The sequence below is a fragment of the Cynocephalus volans genome, chromosome 7, assembly GCF_027409185.1.
Source record: "Cynocephalus volans isolate mCynVol1 chromosome 7, mCynVol1.pri, whole genome shotgun sequence".
NCBI classification, from domain to species: Eukaryota; Metazoa; Chordata; class Mammalia; order Dermoptera; family Cynocephalidae; genus Cynocephalus; species Cynocephalus volans.
Window position 1 is genome coordinate 124819585 of NC_084466.1, and position 18876 is coordinate 124838460.

At 40.3% G+C, this 18876-nt stretch overlaps 1 protein-coding gene across 2 annotated transcripts in view; it reads left to right on the forward strand.

The window, feature by feature from the left end:
* Window positions 1–18503, forward strand: part of LOC134382672 (cytochrome P450 2C20-like) — a 34071-nt gene extending 15568 nt beyond the window's left edge. For both annotated transcript variants that reach the window (XM_063103404.1, XM_063103405.1), the window contains 4 exons: window positions 6686–6827; window positions 9848–10035; window positions 16082–16223; window positions 18322–18503. In XM_063103404.1, coding sequence (XP_062959474.1) covers window positions 6686–6827; window positions 9848–10035; window positions 16082–16223; window positions 18322–18503 — 654 coding nt within the window. The remainder of the gene's footprint in view (window positions 1–6685; window positions 6828–9847; window positions 10036–16081; window positions 16224–18321) is intronic.
* The last annotated feature ends 373 nt before the right edge of the window (window positions 18504–18876 follow it).

Genomic DNA, 18876 nt, shown 5'->3' on the forward strand with positions numbered 1-18876 from the left:
AAAGATAAGTTGGCTGTAAGTATGTGGATTGGTTTCAGGCTTCTCTATTCTGTTCCATTGATCTGTGTTTCTGTTTCAATGCCAGTACCATGCTGTTTTGGTTGCTATAACTTTGCAGTATGATTAGAAGTTAGGTAGTGCAATGCCTCTGGCTTTATTTTTTTTGCTCAGGATTGCTTGGATATATGGGATCTTTTGTTTTTGCATATGAATGTTATGATTGTTTTTTTTATTTCTGTAAAGAATATAATTGGTATTTTGATGGGGATTGCATTGAATCTGTAGATCACTTTGGATAGTATGGACATATTCACAATGTTAGTTCTTCCAATCCATGAGCTTGGGATGTCTTGCCATCTTTTTGTGTCCTCTATAATTTCTTTCAGCAGTGATTTGTAGTTCTCATTGTAGAGATCTTTCACCTCCTTGGTTAAATTTATTCCTAGATATTTTATTCTTTTGGTTGCTATTGTAAATGGGCTTGCTTTCTCGATTTCTTTTTCTGCTAGTTTTTTATTGGTGTATAAAAATGATACTGATTTATGTGTACTGGTTTTGTACCCTGCAACTTTACTGAATTTCTTTATCAGCTCTAGATTTTTTTTGGTAGAGTTTTTAGGTTTTTCTATAGATATGTACAAACATGTCATCTGAGAACAGATCCAATTTGACTTCATCATTTCCTATTTGGATGCCCTTTATTTATTTCCCTTGCCTGATTTCTCTAGCTAGTACTTCCAACACTATGTTGAAAAGGAGTGTTGAGAGTGGGCATCATTCAAAATGATGTTGGCAGTGGGTTTGTCATACTGGCTTTTATTGTGTTGAGATACTTTCCTTCTATACCTTATTTATGAGAGCCTTTATCATGAAGGGATGTTGAATTTTGTCAAATGCTTTTTCTGCAACTATTGAGATGAGCATATGGTTTTTGTCCTTAATTTCTTTGATGTAGTATTTCACATTTATTGATTTGCATGTGTTGAACCATCCTTGAATCCTCCTTGGATTGATTTTGATTGGCAACCTTTGAGCTTCCTGTACCTGGATGCTGTCATCTTTCTCCATACTTGGGAATTTTTCAAATATTATATTCTTCAATATGCTTTCTGTGTCTCTTCCTTTTTCCTCTCCTTTGGATAAGCTAATTATGTGGAGGTTATTTTACTTAAGGAAGTTCCATATTTGCTGTATTTCTGTTTTATTTTTTCTTATTCTTCTCTTTTTTTTCTCCTCTGATTGAATAATTTCATGTGTTTTTAAAATTTTGAGCTCATTGATTCTTTCCTCAGTTTGACTAAGTCTGCTGTTGGAGCTTTCTATTGAGTTTTTCAGTTCACATAACATATATTTTATTTCTTGAATTCCTATTTGTTTTTTAAAGTTGATTCAATTTCTTTGTCAAGTTTCTCATTTTACTCCTGAATTGTTTTCCAGACATCATTTAATTTTCTATCTGTATTTTCTCGTGACTTCCTGAATACCCTTAAGAGGATTATTCTGAATTCTATGTCACACATTTCATATATCCACTGTTCCTCCAGGTCCAGTGCTGGTGCTTGGTTTGTTTCCTTTGATGGGACTATATTTCTCTGTTCTTTCTCAATCTTTGTGTCTTTCCATTGATGCCTAGGCATGTGAGGAGACTGCTACCTCTTCTAGGTTTTACAGGTGTTCTTTGGTAGTGTTAGACTTTTACTGGTTAATATCAGAGCTTTGTCTCTGGCCTGTGGTTTTGGGTAATTCCAAAATTGGGGTAATTTCCTGTGGGGATGGACTTGAGCTCTGTGATCACACTAAATTGCTGCTTTGCTGCTGCTCCTCTGGGGAAGGTTTTTTTGTGCAGATTGGATATTAATTGTTGTCCTTGTAATCACTTCTGGGTCTTGTGAGGTCAGATACATCTGGGCTGTTTAGAAATTTGGCCTGGGACTGAGTCTTTCCAGCCAACTGTCCCCTGTAGTTCTACCATTCTTATCAGTCTCCACTCAGTGGGCCTCTGTTGATCAGATGGTAGATCAGCTGCCCATGCTCTGCCCCAAAGTTCTCCTGGCTGGCCAGCCTCCCACCACACTCCAAATGCTTCCTGTGGGGAGGGCCATGTGCTGGTCCCTCATGATGACTCATTGGCCTCTGCATGGTTTTTTTCCTTGGTTGGCTCTGGCCCTTGCTATGTGGGTGTATGGAAACCCTGTCAGCGGTCTTGCTGGCATGGGGGCTGTTATGGTGCGCTCTGAGGCCCTCCCATCCCATATAGACTCCAAGCAACTTCATGCAAAAGGCACAACAGTGGCTTTTGTCAGCTTCTGCTTCGTGTTCTACAATTTCTTCCCAGCCCTTCACCAGAGCTATCTCTTAAGTAGCTGGGACTTGAAATAGTTGGAGTAGTTCCTTCTTTCACTTGCTGTGGCTTCTCTCACCTTGACAAATCCCTCAGATCTCTTTTACTCTTCCCCTGAGCTTTAATGGTCCCAGATTGGCAGTCTATACTTTTTAATAGTTGTAAATTGATCAGTTTTGGCAGAGAGTGATGCTGGGGACTATCTATTCCACCATCTTTTTTTTTTTTTTTTTCCCCAGTGGATATATATTTTATTTTATTATTTATTTATTTTATTATTTATTTATTTATTTATTTGAGTTTTATTTTGTCGATATACATTGTGGCTGATTATTGCTCCCCATCACCAAAACCTCCCTCCCTTCTCCCTCCCCCCTCCCCCGCAACAATGTCCTTTCTGTTTGTTTGTCGTATCAACTTCAAGTAGTTGTGGTTGTTATATCTTCTTCCCCCCCTCCCGGTTTGTGTGTGTGTGTGTGTGTGTGTGTGTGTGTGTGTGTGTGTGTGTGTGTGTGAATTTATATATTAATTTTTAGCTCCCACCAATAAGTGAGAACATGTGGTATTTCTCTTTCTGTGCCTGACTTGTTTCACTTAATATAATTCTCTCAAGGTCCATCCATGTTGTTGCAAATGGCAGTATTTCATTTGTTTTTATAGCTGAGTAGTATTCCATTGTGTAGATGTACCACATTTTCCATATTCCACCATCTTGATGATGTCAGGACTCCAGATATAGAATTTGTAGTTCTCAGTTGTTTTTTTTTTTCAGCACTGATTTCTGGTCTCCATGATTTCTGATGGAAAATCAGCTGTTACTCTTATTGAGGATCCTTTGTACGTAATGAGTCTCTTCTCTCTTGGTGCTTTCAACATTCTCTGTTTGTCTTTGATTTTCAGCAGTTTTGTTAAAATATGCTTCGGTACAAGTTTCTGGTTTTATCCTTTTTGGAGTTTATTAAGCTTCCTGGAAGTATGCATTCATGTCTTTCATCAAATTTGGAAAACTTTCAGCATTATTTCTTCAGATATTTTTTCTGCCTTTTTTCTCTTTCTACTCTCTTTAGAACTTCCATAATGTGTATGTTGGTACACCTGGTGGAATTTCATAGGTCCCATAAGCTTTGTTCATTTTTTTTCTTTCTGCTATTGAGACTGGGTAGTTTCTGTTGTCCTATCTTCATGTTTGCTATTTATTTCTTCTGCTTGCTCCAGTCTGCTATTAACCCCTTTGGTGAATTTTTTTTCCTTTCAGCTATTGTATTTCTAGCTCCAAAATTTTTATTTTGTTTCTTTTAATAATTTATTTCTCATTATTGGTATTCTTGACTTTTTAATACATTGTTCTCTCAATTTTCTTTAGTTCTTTATACATGGTTTCCTTCAACTCTCTGAGGATATCAAAGACATTTAACTTAAAGGTTTTATCCCTTAAATCCAATTTCTAGGCTTCCTCAGAGCTAGTTTCTGTGAAATTCTTTTTTTTCCTAGTTATTAATGGGTCATATTACTTGTTTTTCAGTATTCTGAGTAAGTTTTTATTAAGAAATTGAAATTTAATATATTGTAATGTGTCAACTCTGCAAATGAGATTTTTTTCACTTTCAACAATTGCTGCTGTTACTTGATGAAGGCTCCAGTCATCCATTTATTTAGTGACTTTTCCAAACTATTTTTGCAAAGACTATATCTCTTGTTATGTATGATCACTTGAATCTCTTTTCTGTTATCTTTGTAGTCAGTCAGTGACCTGACAGAAATTTCCTTATGTTCCCGGATCTGATAAGAAAAGAACAGAAGTCTTTCTCTCTCTTTAAATCCACAAATCCATTGACACTGTGGAAGTTACTTTAGCCTATGGAGGTTAAGACAATGGCCAGCCTCTGTGCCAGTCCATCAGCAGTCAAAAGACACAATGCTGATTTTTGAAGGAAAAGGTTTCTAATGCCCAGCCTAGCACTGGCCAGCTGCTCAGCAACACACTACACTGTCCCCCAAACTACCCACCACAGAGCTAAGTTATGAGGAATGTTAGCCTCTATGCAAGATGTCTAATTTACTAAAATTTACCACTTTTATCATCAAATATTCCTCAGATGTTGCAAGTGTTTGACTAGACTCCAGAGTCCCCACATAATTTCTTCATACAGATTGTGCAAGGTCACTGGTTGTTTTTGTGGAGGAAACGATTGCTGAGCTTCCCAATTTACCATCTTTGTAACGTTACTCTCATAAAGTCATCATAACAACATTAGTATTTTTATTTGTGATGTGGAATGTCTTTCCATTTATTCAAGTTTTCTCTGATATCTTTCAACATTATTGTAGGTAGTCTTTTTAAATTATGATAGGTTATGTGCATGTAACCACTAAATCTCCAAATTCACTTCAACAGATGGAAATATTATTATTGGTTTATGAGTACACTACTTCTCTTCTGACTTAAGAGTAATTTGAACTTGATGAGCTTTGAAAACCATGTGAAGCTGATATTACTATGGGAGATGACTGTATTTGTCTTGCAAGTGAATGTGTCAAGAGGGTTTAGTTAATTTTCATGGTGCTGATTAAATGATATTAGGCATGCCATAGGTCACCTGTAGATTATAAAAGCATTATTAATTTAATGCTGGCCTAGGGACTGGTTAGAATTTTTTTTTTGTATATTAATTATCCTCTATAGTTTATATTCAAAATTGCCACCTTGTTGTCACTTCTGTGTCATACCATCTTTTCAGTTCTAAACCAAACTTATTTATCATTGTCAATTGCTTTCTCTTGCTCAAATTTCAATTCATGGAAACTCCATTCAAGTAGTTGCTCAGCCTTGGCACCTGCATTACCCCTACAATTTCCTTTATCCCTTATGGGCAATTAGTGCCTGAAAAATCTCTGTCTTCATGGCTGTAGTGTCTCTTCAACTTGTATATTCCTATTCATTCCTGCACTTGTTCTCTAGACCAAGTTGCCTGTTTTTTCCCATCTGGACTACAGTAATGGTGGCCCCGTCTTGTCTTTGTGAACGCAATCTCTTTTCCTATAATTCATTCTAGATTTTTCTGTCATACTAGCTTTTGCACAATTTGAACTTAATGAGTTTGCAGGCAATATTGAGTTTATATAAATTTTATTTTATTTTATTTTTTATTGGCATATTCATTGTTACAAATCACACTTACTCTTTATGTCCCTTATCCTCCAATCTTTTCCCTTCTCCCTCCCCTCCCGCTCACCCCTCTAATAATCATAGATTTGTCCTCTCCATCTGATATATTAATTGGTTTGTTGCCTAGATGATCTGTCCAGTACTGAGACAGGTGTGATCAAGTCCTCCCCTGTTACCATAAATCAGATACTTCTCCTATTACTCTGGAGTGTGCTTTGTGGGGAGAGAAGACCTTTTCTTTTCTTTTTTTTTGTGGTCTCTGCTGGTTCCTCTCCTTGTGTCAGTGCAGTTGAGAGTCTGGCGTGCCATCTGCACGATGGCTATGACTGCTGCTATACAGACTAGCCACTTTTGCGGCAGCCATGGCAATGGCAGTGGCTATGGAGGGCTACCTGTGTGAAAATGGTGTTTTTGGTGTGCTCCTTGCCTGGTTGCGGCTAAGTCTGGCTTCCCCCAGCTCCAGATCTCAGGGCCCTGGTGGGGCCATGGGGGAGGAGTCCATGTAAATTTTTGACAGAAGAAGAAATTTGCAAACTCTTAACTGAGGTTTATAACATATTTTATGATATAGCCCTAATTTACCTATGTCTACTAATTTAGATTGTGTTTGTTTACAAATAAGATAAAAATCAAGTTAATAATGGCTTAAACAAATAGTGGGTTTATTTATTTTCAAATGTAAGGATTTCATGGTGGGTCAGTCTAGGGATAATACAATAGTTAAGAAGCATGAGACAGTCCAGTGCCTTCTACTTTACTACACCACATTTAGAGAGTAGTCCTTCATTTTGATGTTTAAATCTTCATGTTCCAAGATGATGTCTATCATAACTCCTTATTCATAACTGTGTTTTAAGTGAGAATGGGAAAATAGAAGAAGAGGCACCAATAGGCTTCTGCTTATATATTTTTGGGAAAGTAATGTGCTGTATGGCTCTCCTAGCTTCAAAGAGTCTCATGAATGGAATTTTTAGGAAAACAAGGAATGAAGGGGTAGGAAATAAAGTTCAGGTTAACTGATGTACAGTCTCTTCCATACCAAACAGTAGTTTTTCTAATACTGCACTGTCTAGTTTTTGTTTTAGCTAATTTTATAACAATGTGAGTTATTTGGGATTCTCTGGAACTAACTGTGTTTGCAAATAATTAGTCAGATAATTGGATCAAATCATTCCTAGGAAAAGCACAATCAACACTCTGAATTTACCATGGAAGAATTGCTAGGCATTGCAACTGATTTGTTTGCAGCTGGGACGGAGACAACAAGCACCACCATGAGATATGGACTCTTGCTCCTACTGAAGTACCCGGAGGTCACAGGTATGACCACAGGTGATGAGCAGAGTGAATTTCAGCAAAGATGTTGGGAAGACGCTGGTAGTGTCCTCCATCCTGTTTCTTTTAGAGAAACCTCACTATTTAGCTTCTGTGCCAGCAACTATAATTGGTCCAGATTTAATGATATGACTAAAGTAGGACATCTTTACAGAATACGGGAGGGTGACTGAGAGAAGTGAAGACAGCATGGCAGTAGGAAAAGCAATAAAACTCTGGTGCTGCGCCTGGATTTCATGGGAGGTGATTTGTGGCAGCATCAATTGGCCTGGGATTGCATATTGGTTTTGTTATGAAAAGGACACTTTGAACAGTAGGTATATTGCAAATACCTTTCCTCATCTGAAAATTCAGTTTTCTAATGCTGGGGTGGGAAAAATGGAAACTGTCCTTATTGAAGCAAAAGTGGCAATCGTAGAAATTCAGTGATGCCACCTAAGACAATCTCCAGCCTGGGAAGTAATCTAAAATTTAGTTCATAAGAAAGGTGTTTCTGTTTAGGCAGAAGATATACTTAAAGGAATTTTAATATTCCAGAAGTCTGTTTTCCAAGACTGGTGTTTGTCAAAATAAGAATTTTTTGGGGGGTGGTGGTGGTGGTGATTTGCTGTCTATAATTTTATCTATAATTTAAAACAAACAGTTTTACTTTAGAAATTTACCTTTAAAGATTTCTAGTTATTCAGCAGCTAAAAAAATATACTATTTTCCCCTGTCCCATGTCAGGATCTCACTGAAATGGCAATAACCGAATTACAAATGAGGATTAGTCCTTTGAAAGTAGGAGGACAAGAGTGCAGGAAACAGCCAAGAAGTCTTCAGCAAGTTTCTGAAGCACAGAGAGCAGATTGAAGGGTGATAATTAACTCAGCAGAGAGGATGAAGTTGTAACCTAATTGTAAGAATAGGAAGATTTATCAAGGAAGAAAACCAGTCTGTGTCCCTACAATTCCATAAGCCTCCCTATTTGGAAGTAGCAAGTGTCAGAGAAGGTAGAAAATGAGGCTGTAAAAGGAGGCTCTCCCTTCCCATGTTCCCTGCACGCCTCCTTTTATCAGGTAAATGATTTCCCCTCAAGGAAAAAGGAGCCTCACTTTCTAGAGAAACTGAGCCTAAGAATCCCTATACTCAGGGACAGGGGCAGTGACAGAGAAAAGAGTGAGGTGTGGGGCTGGAAAAGAAGGTTTGGGAAGAATCTAGTCCTTGAATTCAGAAACTCTTAGCTCTTTCCTCCAACTTGCTTCCTGAAATACAGCAACCAGATACATCCTCTAGAGAGTGAACAGATCTAGAGAAAAGACCTTTGCGTTTAAAAAAAAATCTAAATAGAAACTTCTCTCCAACTATTCAGCACAGTGAATGAAATAAAAATATCCTACCCAAGATACAGGGTTATAAAATTTTGGAACACCAGGAATTAAAAAGAAATTCATAAAAACTTTCAGTGAGCTACCAGATCATATATAAACGATTAAAATATATATCAGCATCAGAATTCTTAAGAGTAACTATTAGCTCATTTATTCATAGACAAAGGGTATCTTCAGACCTGCACATTTGCCAAAAACATTACCTCCTAGTTTTCCTTTTTCAGAAGAATACTGGAGGATGTGCTCCATCCAAATGTCTGAAACCAAGTCAGAGGAAGTCATGGGCTCCAGGGATCAGCAGGCCTCACGTAGGAGAATGAGAATGTCAGGGAGGCTGCTGGACACCAGGCCTAGAAAACACCCACCGCAGAAAGGACCAGGTGGACAATGCAGGTGTGAGGGCAGACCCCAAGAACAGAAGAGAAGTGATGGATTTTATGAGGTTTCTCAGTAATTAGGAAATTGTTACTAGGAGTTTCAAACATCTATGTGAACACTTGGAAATAATTTTAACTTGGGAAATATAAAATTATGAATTGAAACAAAGAGACATGGTTTAGTCCAAGAAAGTACCAAATCTGAAATTATGGCTGTCTTACTAGGGATCCATATTTATGTAGTCAGAATGATGTAAATGATAAATATTGGAATAGCAAAAATTGTGGGCTAAATATATTCTGGAAATGGAGTGAGGAAACCTCTGTGTGTGTGTATCTGTTTGTGGGTGTGAGTCCAAGTATGGGATGGCGATGGAGATTAGAATACTCATCTCGCATACCAGGACATCATTAAATATTGTCAAAAATTGATAAGCGAGGGCCGGCCCCGTGGTTCACTCGGGAGAGTGCGGTGCTGGTAGCACTGAGGCTGCGGGTTCGGATTCTATATAGGGATGGCTGGTGCGCTCACTGGCTGAGCGTGGTGCGGACAACACCGTGCTGAGGGCTGTGATCCTCTTACTGGTAAAAAAAAAAATAAAAAATGGATAAGTGAGAAATAGAAACAGATGATTGTTATTTAGAAATATGAATCTAACTTCAAAAGAAGCTACTAGAATGATCAAAGTGGCCACATTTGGGAAGTTGGAGAATGAACACAGTACCACTGTAAACTGCACACACAAACCTTAAACACATACAAACATACACATAGATACTACAGTAGAATATAATTCTTTTTTCACTTTTTTTTTCTTTTTTTGGTGGCTGGCTGGTACAGGGATTGAACTCTGGATATTGGTATTATCAGCACCATGCTCTAACCAACAGAGCTAACCAGCCAGCCTCGAATTTAATTTTATAAGCACCATATATTGTTTTGATATGAAATTAATATTTGATTTGTGTTTTTCTTCTGCAAGACAGTAATTTCTTTATTTAAGTATATGCAAACTTTATATTTTCTAACATTTTATCATTTCTATTTCTATTACTTAACGTATATGCTTATATATGTACGTACAGACTTAGGGCACAAAAATAATTATATTATCATTGTATTATCAAAATCTGGCCCTATAATTTATGTTTATAATGCTGTTGGGACACCTTCAGAATGCTTCTTGTAAACCTGAATTAATACCACAAATGTTCCATTTTTCTCCTTTTCCATTATTTCTTACTTGTGTTTTATCAGCTAAAGTCCAGGAAGAGATTGAACGTGTGATTGGCAGACACCGGAGACCCTGCATGCAGGACAGGAACCACATGCCCTACACTGATGCCGTGATACATGAGATCCAGAGATACATTGACCTCACCCCTAATGTCCTGCCCCATGTGGTGACATGTGACATTAAATTCAGAAACTACCTCATCCCAAAGGTAGGATTGTTTCTTCCACATTGCACCTCAGTGCTCTTGAAGTTCCCAGATTCACAGTATGGTTCCAGTCCTCTACTGATAGGAGATGAAAGGAGAGCAAAATTTACATGTGTGACAGCTTAATGGACTTGGTGCTGTTTACATTTGGGGATATAAAGCTTCATAACAGGTCTTCGTATTTGGCAGTGTAAGTCTTCCAAATTTGTTCTGCTTTTTCAAGATTGTTTTGGCTATTGTTAGGTTTTTATGTTTACAAATAAATATTAAAAGTATCATTTTGTCAATTTCCCAAAACACTGGGATGTAATGTGGTGTTTTCAATGAAAGGGCTTCAAATTTTGTTAGGTTGTTCCTAGATAATTAGTATTTTTCTTGGTGCTATAAATTTATAAAATGTCTTTTCCACTTTTTGTACCTGGAATATGGAAATATAATTGGTTTTATTATTCTGATGAACTTATATCTAGCAACCTTGCTAAATTTACTCTCATTGATAATGAGTTGTCCGTAGATTCCTTTGGAATTTCTATGTACATTCTCCTACTGTCTGAGCCAACATTTGTTTTATTTATTATTTTCCAGTTCTTGTGTCCTTAATTTCTCTTTAGCGCACTATTGCACTGGCAAAATTTCCAGGATAGCCTTGAATAGAATTGGTGATAGTGGGTGTCTTTGTTTTCTTCTTGATCTGCAGGAAGGAATGAAGGTTTAATATCTCACTATTGTTAATTTTTTTAGTTTATTTTTTAAAATAAATAAATTAATAAAAAAATCTAACTATTGAGAACGATATTTTAAGTACATTTTGACAGATGAGCCTTATCAGGTAATGGAAGTTTACCCTCTTCTCTTATTTTTACCCAAATTTTTGTCATGAAGGTGTCTAATTTTATCAGATTGATTCCCTGCATCTATTGGATGACTGTATATATTGGGCTCAATTTCCTAAATAAATATACGTATTGTAAGTATACACACAGCTGGATTTAATTTGCTCCATATTGTTCAGGGCTTCTTTATTTATATTTATAAGAGAGTTTGGTCTGTGATTTTTCTCCTTCAAAATTTTCTCGTCAGATTTCTGATGCCAAGGTAATGCTGGCCTCATAATGTTAGGTGAGAAATGTTCTCTTACGTGGGTCTGTTTCCATTGCCTCCCCTTCCCCCACTCTTCTGTTGTGGATACTTAGTTGCATCTTTGAAATGCATAACTTTTCATTAAATATCAGATATTATATATGAAACAATGCAGAGTTTCATATGTTTATCTTCTTCCAGAAAGAGTTTATTCCTTTTCCATGGGCAGTAATAATGATATAATACCTCCTGCCCCGATTCAGCATTGGACATGATATCAACACAGTCAAAAATTGATTATAGGTGTCAGCTTATCTCTCTGAGGTTCTCTCATCTCTGGAATCTTGAAACCAAGTTTTGTCTCAGCAGCTTTACAATGCCTTCTAACACTTGGTTCTGTACTTATCCAGACATTCTAGTTGCTATGCTTCAAGCTTCTCTATTCCACTTGAAGCTAGGACATATTATTATTAAAATTAAAAATGATCCGACTAAACATTGTATTTTCATGGGGAAAAAGTAGTGAAATTGGGAAGGTTGCAATTACTAATGTCATCCAATGGAGAAGAGAGAATTGATTACTTTACCAAGAGGTAATGGGGCTTGTTTTGTTGATCACAGATTTGGTGTAAGGGTTAGGACTTTATTCTACTCTGTTTTCACCAAAGGACAAAACCAGGAGAAGCCTTTTTTTCCCGTTAGTGTTGAGGTCTGAGGGTGATATTAATGAAACTTCTTTCTCCTTTTAGTAACTAAATAGGAAATAGACTAAAGAATCAGGCAGGGATTGCCACTCTGCCCCATCCACTGCATTAGTTTGGTTCCTGCTTCAGGGGAGCATTACAGCTGCTGAGCTCACCTATTCACCCCTCTGCATGGCAGCTCTCCCAGTATCTGGTGGCTCAGTGTCTGAGCCTGAAGAGCCTAGAGCCCCAAAGGAATGACCTAATGATTCTCTTCTGCATGGGACAGCCCATTATAGAAATATGCAGCACTGCATGACTGATTCTACCCTCTTACTAATCAAATAAATGATTTTTTTCTACCATGAACTGAAGCACTGATCTAGGTGGAGATAATGGTCTAAAAAATTGGCAAACTTTTTCTTCAATGAGCCAGATAGTAAATATTTTAGACTTTGCAGGCAGGCCATGGGGTTTCTGTTGCCTTAGTGAACTCTGTCATTGTAGCATAGAAGCAGTCATAGTGTGTAAACAAATGAGGATGGCTATGTCCCAATTTTTATGGAAACTGTAATTTAAATTTTCATATTATTTCTATGTTTCAAGAAATTTGCTTTCCTTCTTCTTCTTCTTCTTCTTCTTTTTTTAAAAAAATTAAACATCCTTAGCTTGTGGGTTATACCAAACCTGGTGGCAGGCTGGATTTGCACACAGGCTGTTTGTTATTGCCAGGTATAAGTCCAGTAGAACTTCTGCAATGATGTGAGGTTGATTTATGCTTTTGGGTCCTACCTAAAGAATATTGCCAATACAAGATCCCTAAGATCTACTCTTATCTTTTTTTTTTCTTTTTTTTTAAAGTTTTATTGGTTTGGGTCTTACATTTATCTTTTGGTGGCTGGCCGGTACGGGGATCTGAACCCCTGACTTTGGTGTTATGACGCCATGATCTAACCAACTGAGCTAACCAGCCAGCCCTAGCTCTTACGTTTAGATCAGTGATCCATTTTTAGTTAATTTTTATTTATGGTGTTGAGTAATGGTCATGCTTCATTTTTCTCCTTTATGGATTTCCAATTGTTTGAATAACCTTTGTTTAAAATATACCTGCTTTTGCATCTTAAAGAAAAAAATTTATGTATTACTTGTTTAAGAGCATAGGAGGGAGATCAGGTAAAAAGATTCTAGTCAAGATATCAGAATAAACGGTTCCCAGCGTCACTCTCTCCCACAAATCAACCAATTTACAACTATAAAAATGTAACATCAGCCAAACTGGGGCCGCTGGAGCTCAGGGGAAGAGGAGGAGAGACCTACGGAGTTCATGAAGGCGGGAGAAACTACAATGAGAGAAAGAAAAAGCTGCTCTGAGCGTTTTGGGCCACGGCTGCTTTAAGGCTCGAGCTGCTGAGCGCATGGAGCAGAAACCGGCAGAAGCTGCAGCAGAGCCCTTCAGATGGAGTTACTTGGAGGCGGAAGGGGAGAAAAGGGCTTTGGTGGCCCCCAGGACAGCAAGACCACTAATAGGGTTCCAATGGACCCACGCAGGAGCGAGGAGCAAGAACAGCTGAAAAAGGAGCAACTCAGAGGCCAGTAAGTCATCGCAAAGGATGGCACTGGGCTGGTCTCATGGAAAGTGTTTGGACTGTGGGCAGTGGGCGAGATGGGAACACCAGGAGAGCACTGGGACACAGCAAGGACAGACAACCTGCTCCGCAGTCAGCACAGAACCACTCAGAGGAGACTGGTCAGGAATGCAGAATTGCATGGGGTGCAGTTTGATGAAAAAAACTCAGGCCCAGATCAGAGATTCTACACAATCCAGGTGCAGAGGGTCTCTGGAGAGCTGGAAGTACGTATAAGATCAACCATTAAACCCTGAGCTGCACAAAAAGCCTTCTCTAGGGAAACAGCAGCAAAGTAGCAATTTAAACAAGTACACAGCTCAAGTACTGGTTCCTGCAGGAAGTTTCCCCATGTTAGAAGCAAAGGACAAAAAATTAGTTCTGGCACAGGCACACCACCAGCACATTGGGGCCTTCCTGGGAACCAGAGGCTTGGATCCGGGGACCGGACCCCACTCCCACTTCCAGGCAAACTGTGCCAGTGCCTCAGGACCAGCATGGGGACCCGAGGCATGGAGAAGGGGACTGGACCCTCCTCCCGCAACCAGGCACACCACACCAGCACCTCGGGGCCTGCCCAGTGACCCAAGGCAAGGAGAAGGAGACCAGACCTCTCTCCCACAACCAGACACACCATGCCCGCATCTTGAGGCCTGCCTAGGGACCCAAGGCATGGAGAAGGGGACCGGACCTCTCTCCCACAACCAGGCACACCATGCCCACACTTTGGAGCCTGCCTGGGGACCCGAGGTATGGAGCTGGTGACCAGACCTTTCTCCCACAACCAGGCACACCATGCCAGCGCCTCGGGGCCCGCCCAGGGTCCCGAAGCATGAAGAAGGGGACCGGACCTCTTTCCCACAACCAGGCACACCATGCCAGCGCCTTGGGGCCCGCCCAGGGTCCTGAAGCATGGAGAAGGGGACTGGACCTCTTTCCCACAACCAGGCACATTGTGCCAGCACCTCAGGGCCTGCCCAATGACCTGAGGCAAGGAGAAGGGGACTGGACCTCTCTCCCACAACCAGGCACACCATGCCAGCACCTTGGAGTACACCCAGGGACCCAGGAAATGGAGAAGGGGACTGGACCTCTCTCCCACAATCAGGCACACCAGGACAGTGCCTCGGGGCCCACCTGGGCACCCAGGGCATGGAGAAGGGGACTGGACCTCTCTCCCACAGCCAGGCACAACTCGCCAGTGCCTCAGGGCCTGCCCAGGGACACAAGGCATGGAGAAGGGGACCAGGCCTCTCTCTCACAACCAGGCACACTGTACCAGCACCTCAGGGCCCACCCAGGGACCTGGGGCATGGATAAGGGGACCGAGCTGCCCTCCCTCAACCAGGCACACCATGCCAGTGTCTCGGGGCCCACCTGGGGCATGGAGATGGGGACTGGACCCTCCTCCCACAACCAGGCATGCCACACCAGTGCTTCAGGGCCCACTCAGAGACCCGGGGAATGGAGAAGGGGACCAGAGCACCGTCCCTCAACCAGGCACACCAAGCCAGCTCCTTGGGTCTCACCTGGTGACCCAAGGCATGGAGAAGGGGACTGGACACATCTCCCACAACCTGGCACATGGCACCAGTGACTTGGGGCCTGCCCAGGGACCAGCGACATGGAGAAGGGGACCAGACACACACCACAACCAGGCATACCGCCAGTGCCAAGGAGCATACCGGAAACAGCACCTCCATGTAGGTGGCCCACTGCAGCCTCCACAATAACCATGGCTGCCACGAAAGCGACTAGACACCACAAGCACCACGCAAATGGTCCACCAATCACCGGAGTGCATTCACACAAGGAGAGTCACCAGCAGAGTCAAAGAAAAGAAGAGGATGTCTCTTTCCACAAAGCCCATTTCAGAGTGACAGAAGCAGCATCTGCCCTATGATAATATTGGGGGACCTGATCACATCTCTCAGCATTAGACAGATCATCTAGGCAACAAATTAACAGAGTAACCATTATTCTTTCAGAAGGAGAGAAGAAGTCTAGGGTAATTAGAGGGGGGAGGGGGTGGGAACAGGGGAAGGGGAGAGATTGGACAAGGGGCATAAAGAATAATTACGATTTGTAACAATACATATGCTAGTAATATTGATTTGATCAACATATCTCAATGTTCAACCACCAAAATAAGTATAATCAATTTTGATTCAATAAATAAAATAAATTAAAAAAAAAAAAAAGCATACAAGGGCCAGCATAAAAAAATAAAAAATAAATAAAACAAAAAAACAACAATACAAAAACAGCCCTGTAAACAGATACTCTGAACTTTTCAATTGCCAACAGAGACTTCCACTTAAAACCATAATCTACATATGAGATGTGTGAAAACTGAAGTGATGAAATAGAGCAGTAAGGACAGACAACAATGTCCAAACTTGATAAGAACAGATTTAGAAGGTTTGGCACCCAAGTATCTCTATACTCAAATGTTATTGGAGGCCACATTAGCAAGAGCATTGCCACTGGCCTAAACTCATGCCTGTTGATGAATTGGTCTCTCTGATAGGAAATGTCACCATTCTTTGGAACTGAGTTTCTTCATCTACAGTTAAAAGAGACTCAAGTAAGTGATAATAATTCTTTCTTCCAGCTCCATGAATTCTTATAACTCAGTTTATCTTTGTCTGTTTACTCCAGGGCATGACTGTATTAACATCACTGACCTCGGTGCTACACGATGACAAAGAATTCCCAAACCCAAAGACATTTGACCCTGGACACTTTCTGGATGAGAACGGCAACTTTAAGAAAAGTGACTACTTCATGCCTTTCTCAGCAGGTAACAGAAATTCACTATCATTTGTGCATCAGGAGGCAAGATCACTTTTTGACATCACTTGGAACTTACAGGGTGCCTCCTCTGGGCTGGTAGAACTGCTGTTTGTACCTGATCAGAAGCACCATTCCCAATACCCACCCACATGCTTTCCCTGCTCATCATACATCCTCATTGTTGGGCAATATTACAGGGGATTCGGGAAGTTGACCCAGTTCTTCCAAAGTGAGAAAGCTATAGTATAGGTTGATTAAATTTTGACTGTAGATACATTACTGAGCTATCTAAGAGCTCCTCTTAGAAGGTGAATCTCATTTAGACTCCCCACATCTACCATGAGAAACGTTCCTGACTCCACAACTTTGAGTGTCTTCTATGTGGTGTCCCTCACTGCCCCCTGCCCCCATCTTCAGACTGAGCTCTGGGGCTACAAGTATCCACAAGCACAGAATAGGCACCAAAGGGCTTCACACATAGGGAAGCAGATGAGTAAATAGACCATTGCAATCCAGTAGGACTGGTGCTGTGAGAGGGGAACGCACAGGCTGCTGGTGGGCAAGGGGCTGGGAAGAAGCTGCCTGCTTCCTGCTCTCTCATACCCCACAGTAAGGCATAAGGTGGAGTAAGAAACATTCTAATAGCAGAAATGACATTTGGGCTGCCTCAAAGGGGACAGAGAGAATGGAAAAAGAGGAGGCAGGACAGTTCTAAAGAGGCAATGAAACACAGGAGCAGGACATTTTCTCTAGATCAAGGATGTCAGAACCTCTTCCGAATAATGACAGGGTCAGAGAAATATTGGGAATGTGGAAGAATCCTCTGCAATAATTCTGGAAAAGCCTGCTTTTCCTTCAGTCATGATCATATATCTTGGATACTGGATCTCAGCTCTTGCAGTGTTTGTGCTGAGTCTCTGTCCATGGAATCTCTGTGGCTCCCCCCCACCATGTACATAATTAGTTTAATTGTTTTAATTTTTATTATTAGCATATTCATATTACAAATCATAATTTTCTTTATACCCTTTTGATGTCTGCTTTGTAAATGGTACTGTAGATACCAAGATGACAAGGACAGATATTTCCCTTCAATAATTCACATTTTAGCACAATAGAAAAATAAATGGGTAGAGAATTATGATTTCAGGTGAGCCATGCTTCAATGGAAGCATGAATATAATGTTGAGGAAATCCAGAGAAGGCAAGGTTTTACTGCTTGAGGGGATCACAAAGAGTATAAAGCGGACTTAGGTCCTGAATGTAGTATAAGAAAAGTGCATCTTAATCAAAAGGAACTCTATGATGTAAAACTTGAAATTGTATGGTATATTGGAGATTGATGAAGACTGTGCACAGCCAGAGCTGAAAGTACAGGGTATGAGGAATGGAGGAAAGATCATGGAACATTAGACAGGGAACAGGAAACACAAGAATGTGGGTGTGTTTCCTGAAAAATATAGATGGAAACTTTAAAAAGAATGAAATACTGCCATTTGGAACGACATGGATGGACCTAGAAAGAATTATATTAAGTGAAACGAGTCAGGCACAGAAAGAGAAATATCACATGTTCTCACTTATTGGTGGGAGCTAAAAATAAATAAATAAATACACAAACTAGGGGGGGAGGGAAGAAGACACAACAACCACAATTCCTTGAAGTTGATAGGACAAGCGAGCAGATAGGAGGTTGTTGGGGAGGAGGGAGGGAGGTTTTGGTAATGGGCCACAATAATCAACCACATTGTATAATGACAAAAATAAAAAAATAAAAAAAAAAAGAAAAATATAGATGGAAACTTGAAATGTCAAAAGAGCAGTTATAATGTGGGAATACTTAATGAAGGGCATCGAGATGATACTCAATAAATATTTGTTGAATGAAGAGTGCCTGCTAAGCTCAGATGTTAGGCAGCTAGCAAGTGTGTCCATCCTTCCATCCATCATTCTATTCCACCATCCTTCTAGCCATCCATCCAATCCATTGAATCCTTCATCAAACAGTTACTGAGTATTCCATTTGTGTCTGTCACAAACACAGTGTTTGTCAGAGTCACAGTTACACACATGGAGTTACGACCCTCTGTGCTTGTTATTTTCAGGAAAACGAATTTGTTTGGGAGAAGGCCTGGCCCGCATGGAGCTGTTTTTGTTCCTGACCACCATTTTACAGAACTTTAACCTGAAATCTCTGGTTGACCCAAAGGACCTCAATATCACTGCAGATGTCAGTGGGTTAATGTGTTTGCCACCCTCGTACCAGGTCTGCTTCATTCCTGTGTGAAGAAAGGCAGGCCGCCTGCCGCTGCTGTGCTGTGGTCTGCAGCTCCCCTCTTCTGAGGCATCGTCCACCTCCTTCCCACTATCAGGGATGCCCTTCCGACCTCTCTTCTCACATTTCCCCATTCCCTCAAGATCTAGTGAACATCCAACCTCCACCAAGAAGAGTGTTTTGTATTTCACTGCACAAATATATCTGCTAATTCCTCTACTCTCTAACACTTGTATTGATCACCACATATGCTAATACTTATCTAGTGTGGAAGTATTAATATATTGTCATATAAAACACAGAAAAATGATCACAAATTCAAATCACAATTCAGAGCCATGTTTCCCCTGCATGCTCTGAATATAAAGCATTATTAATTGCTGGA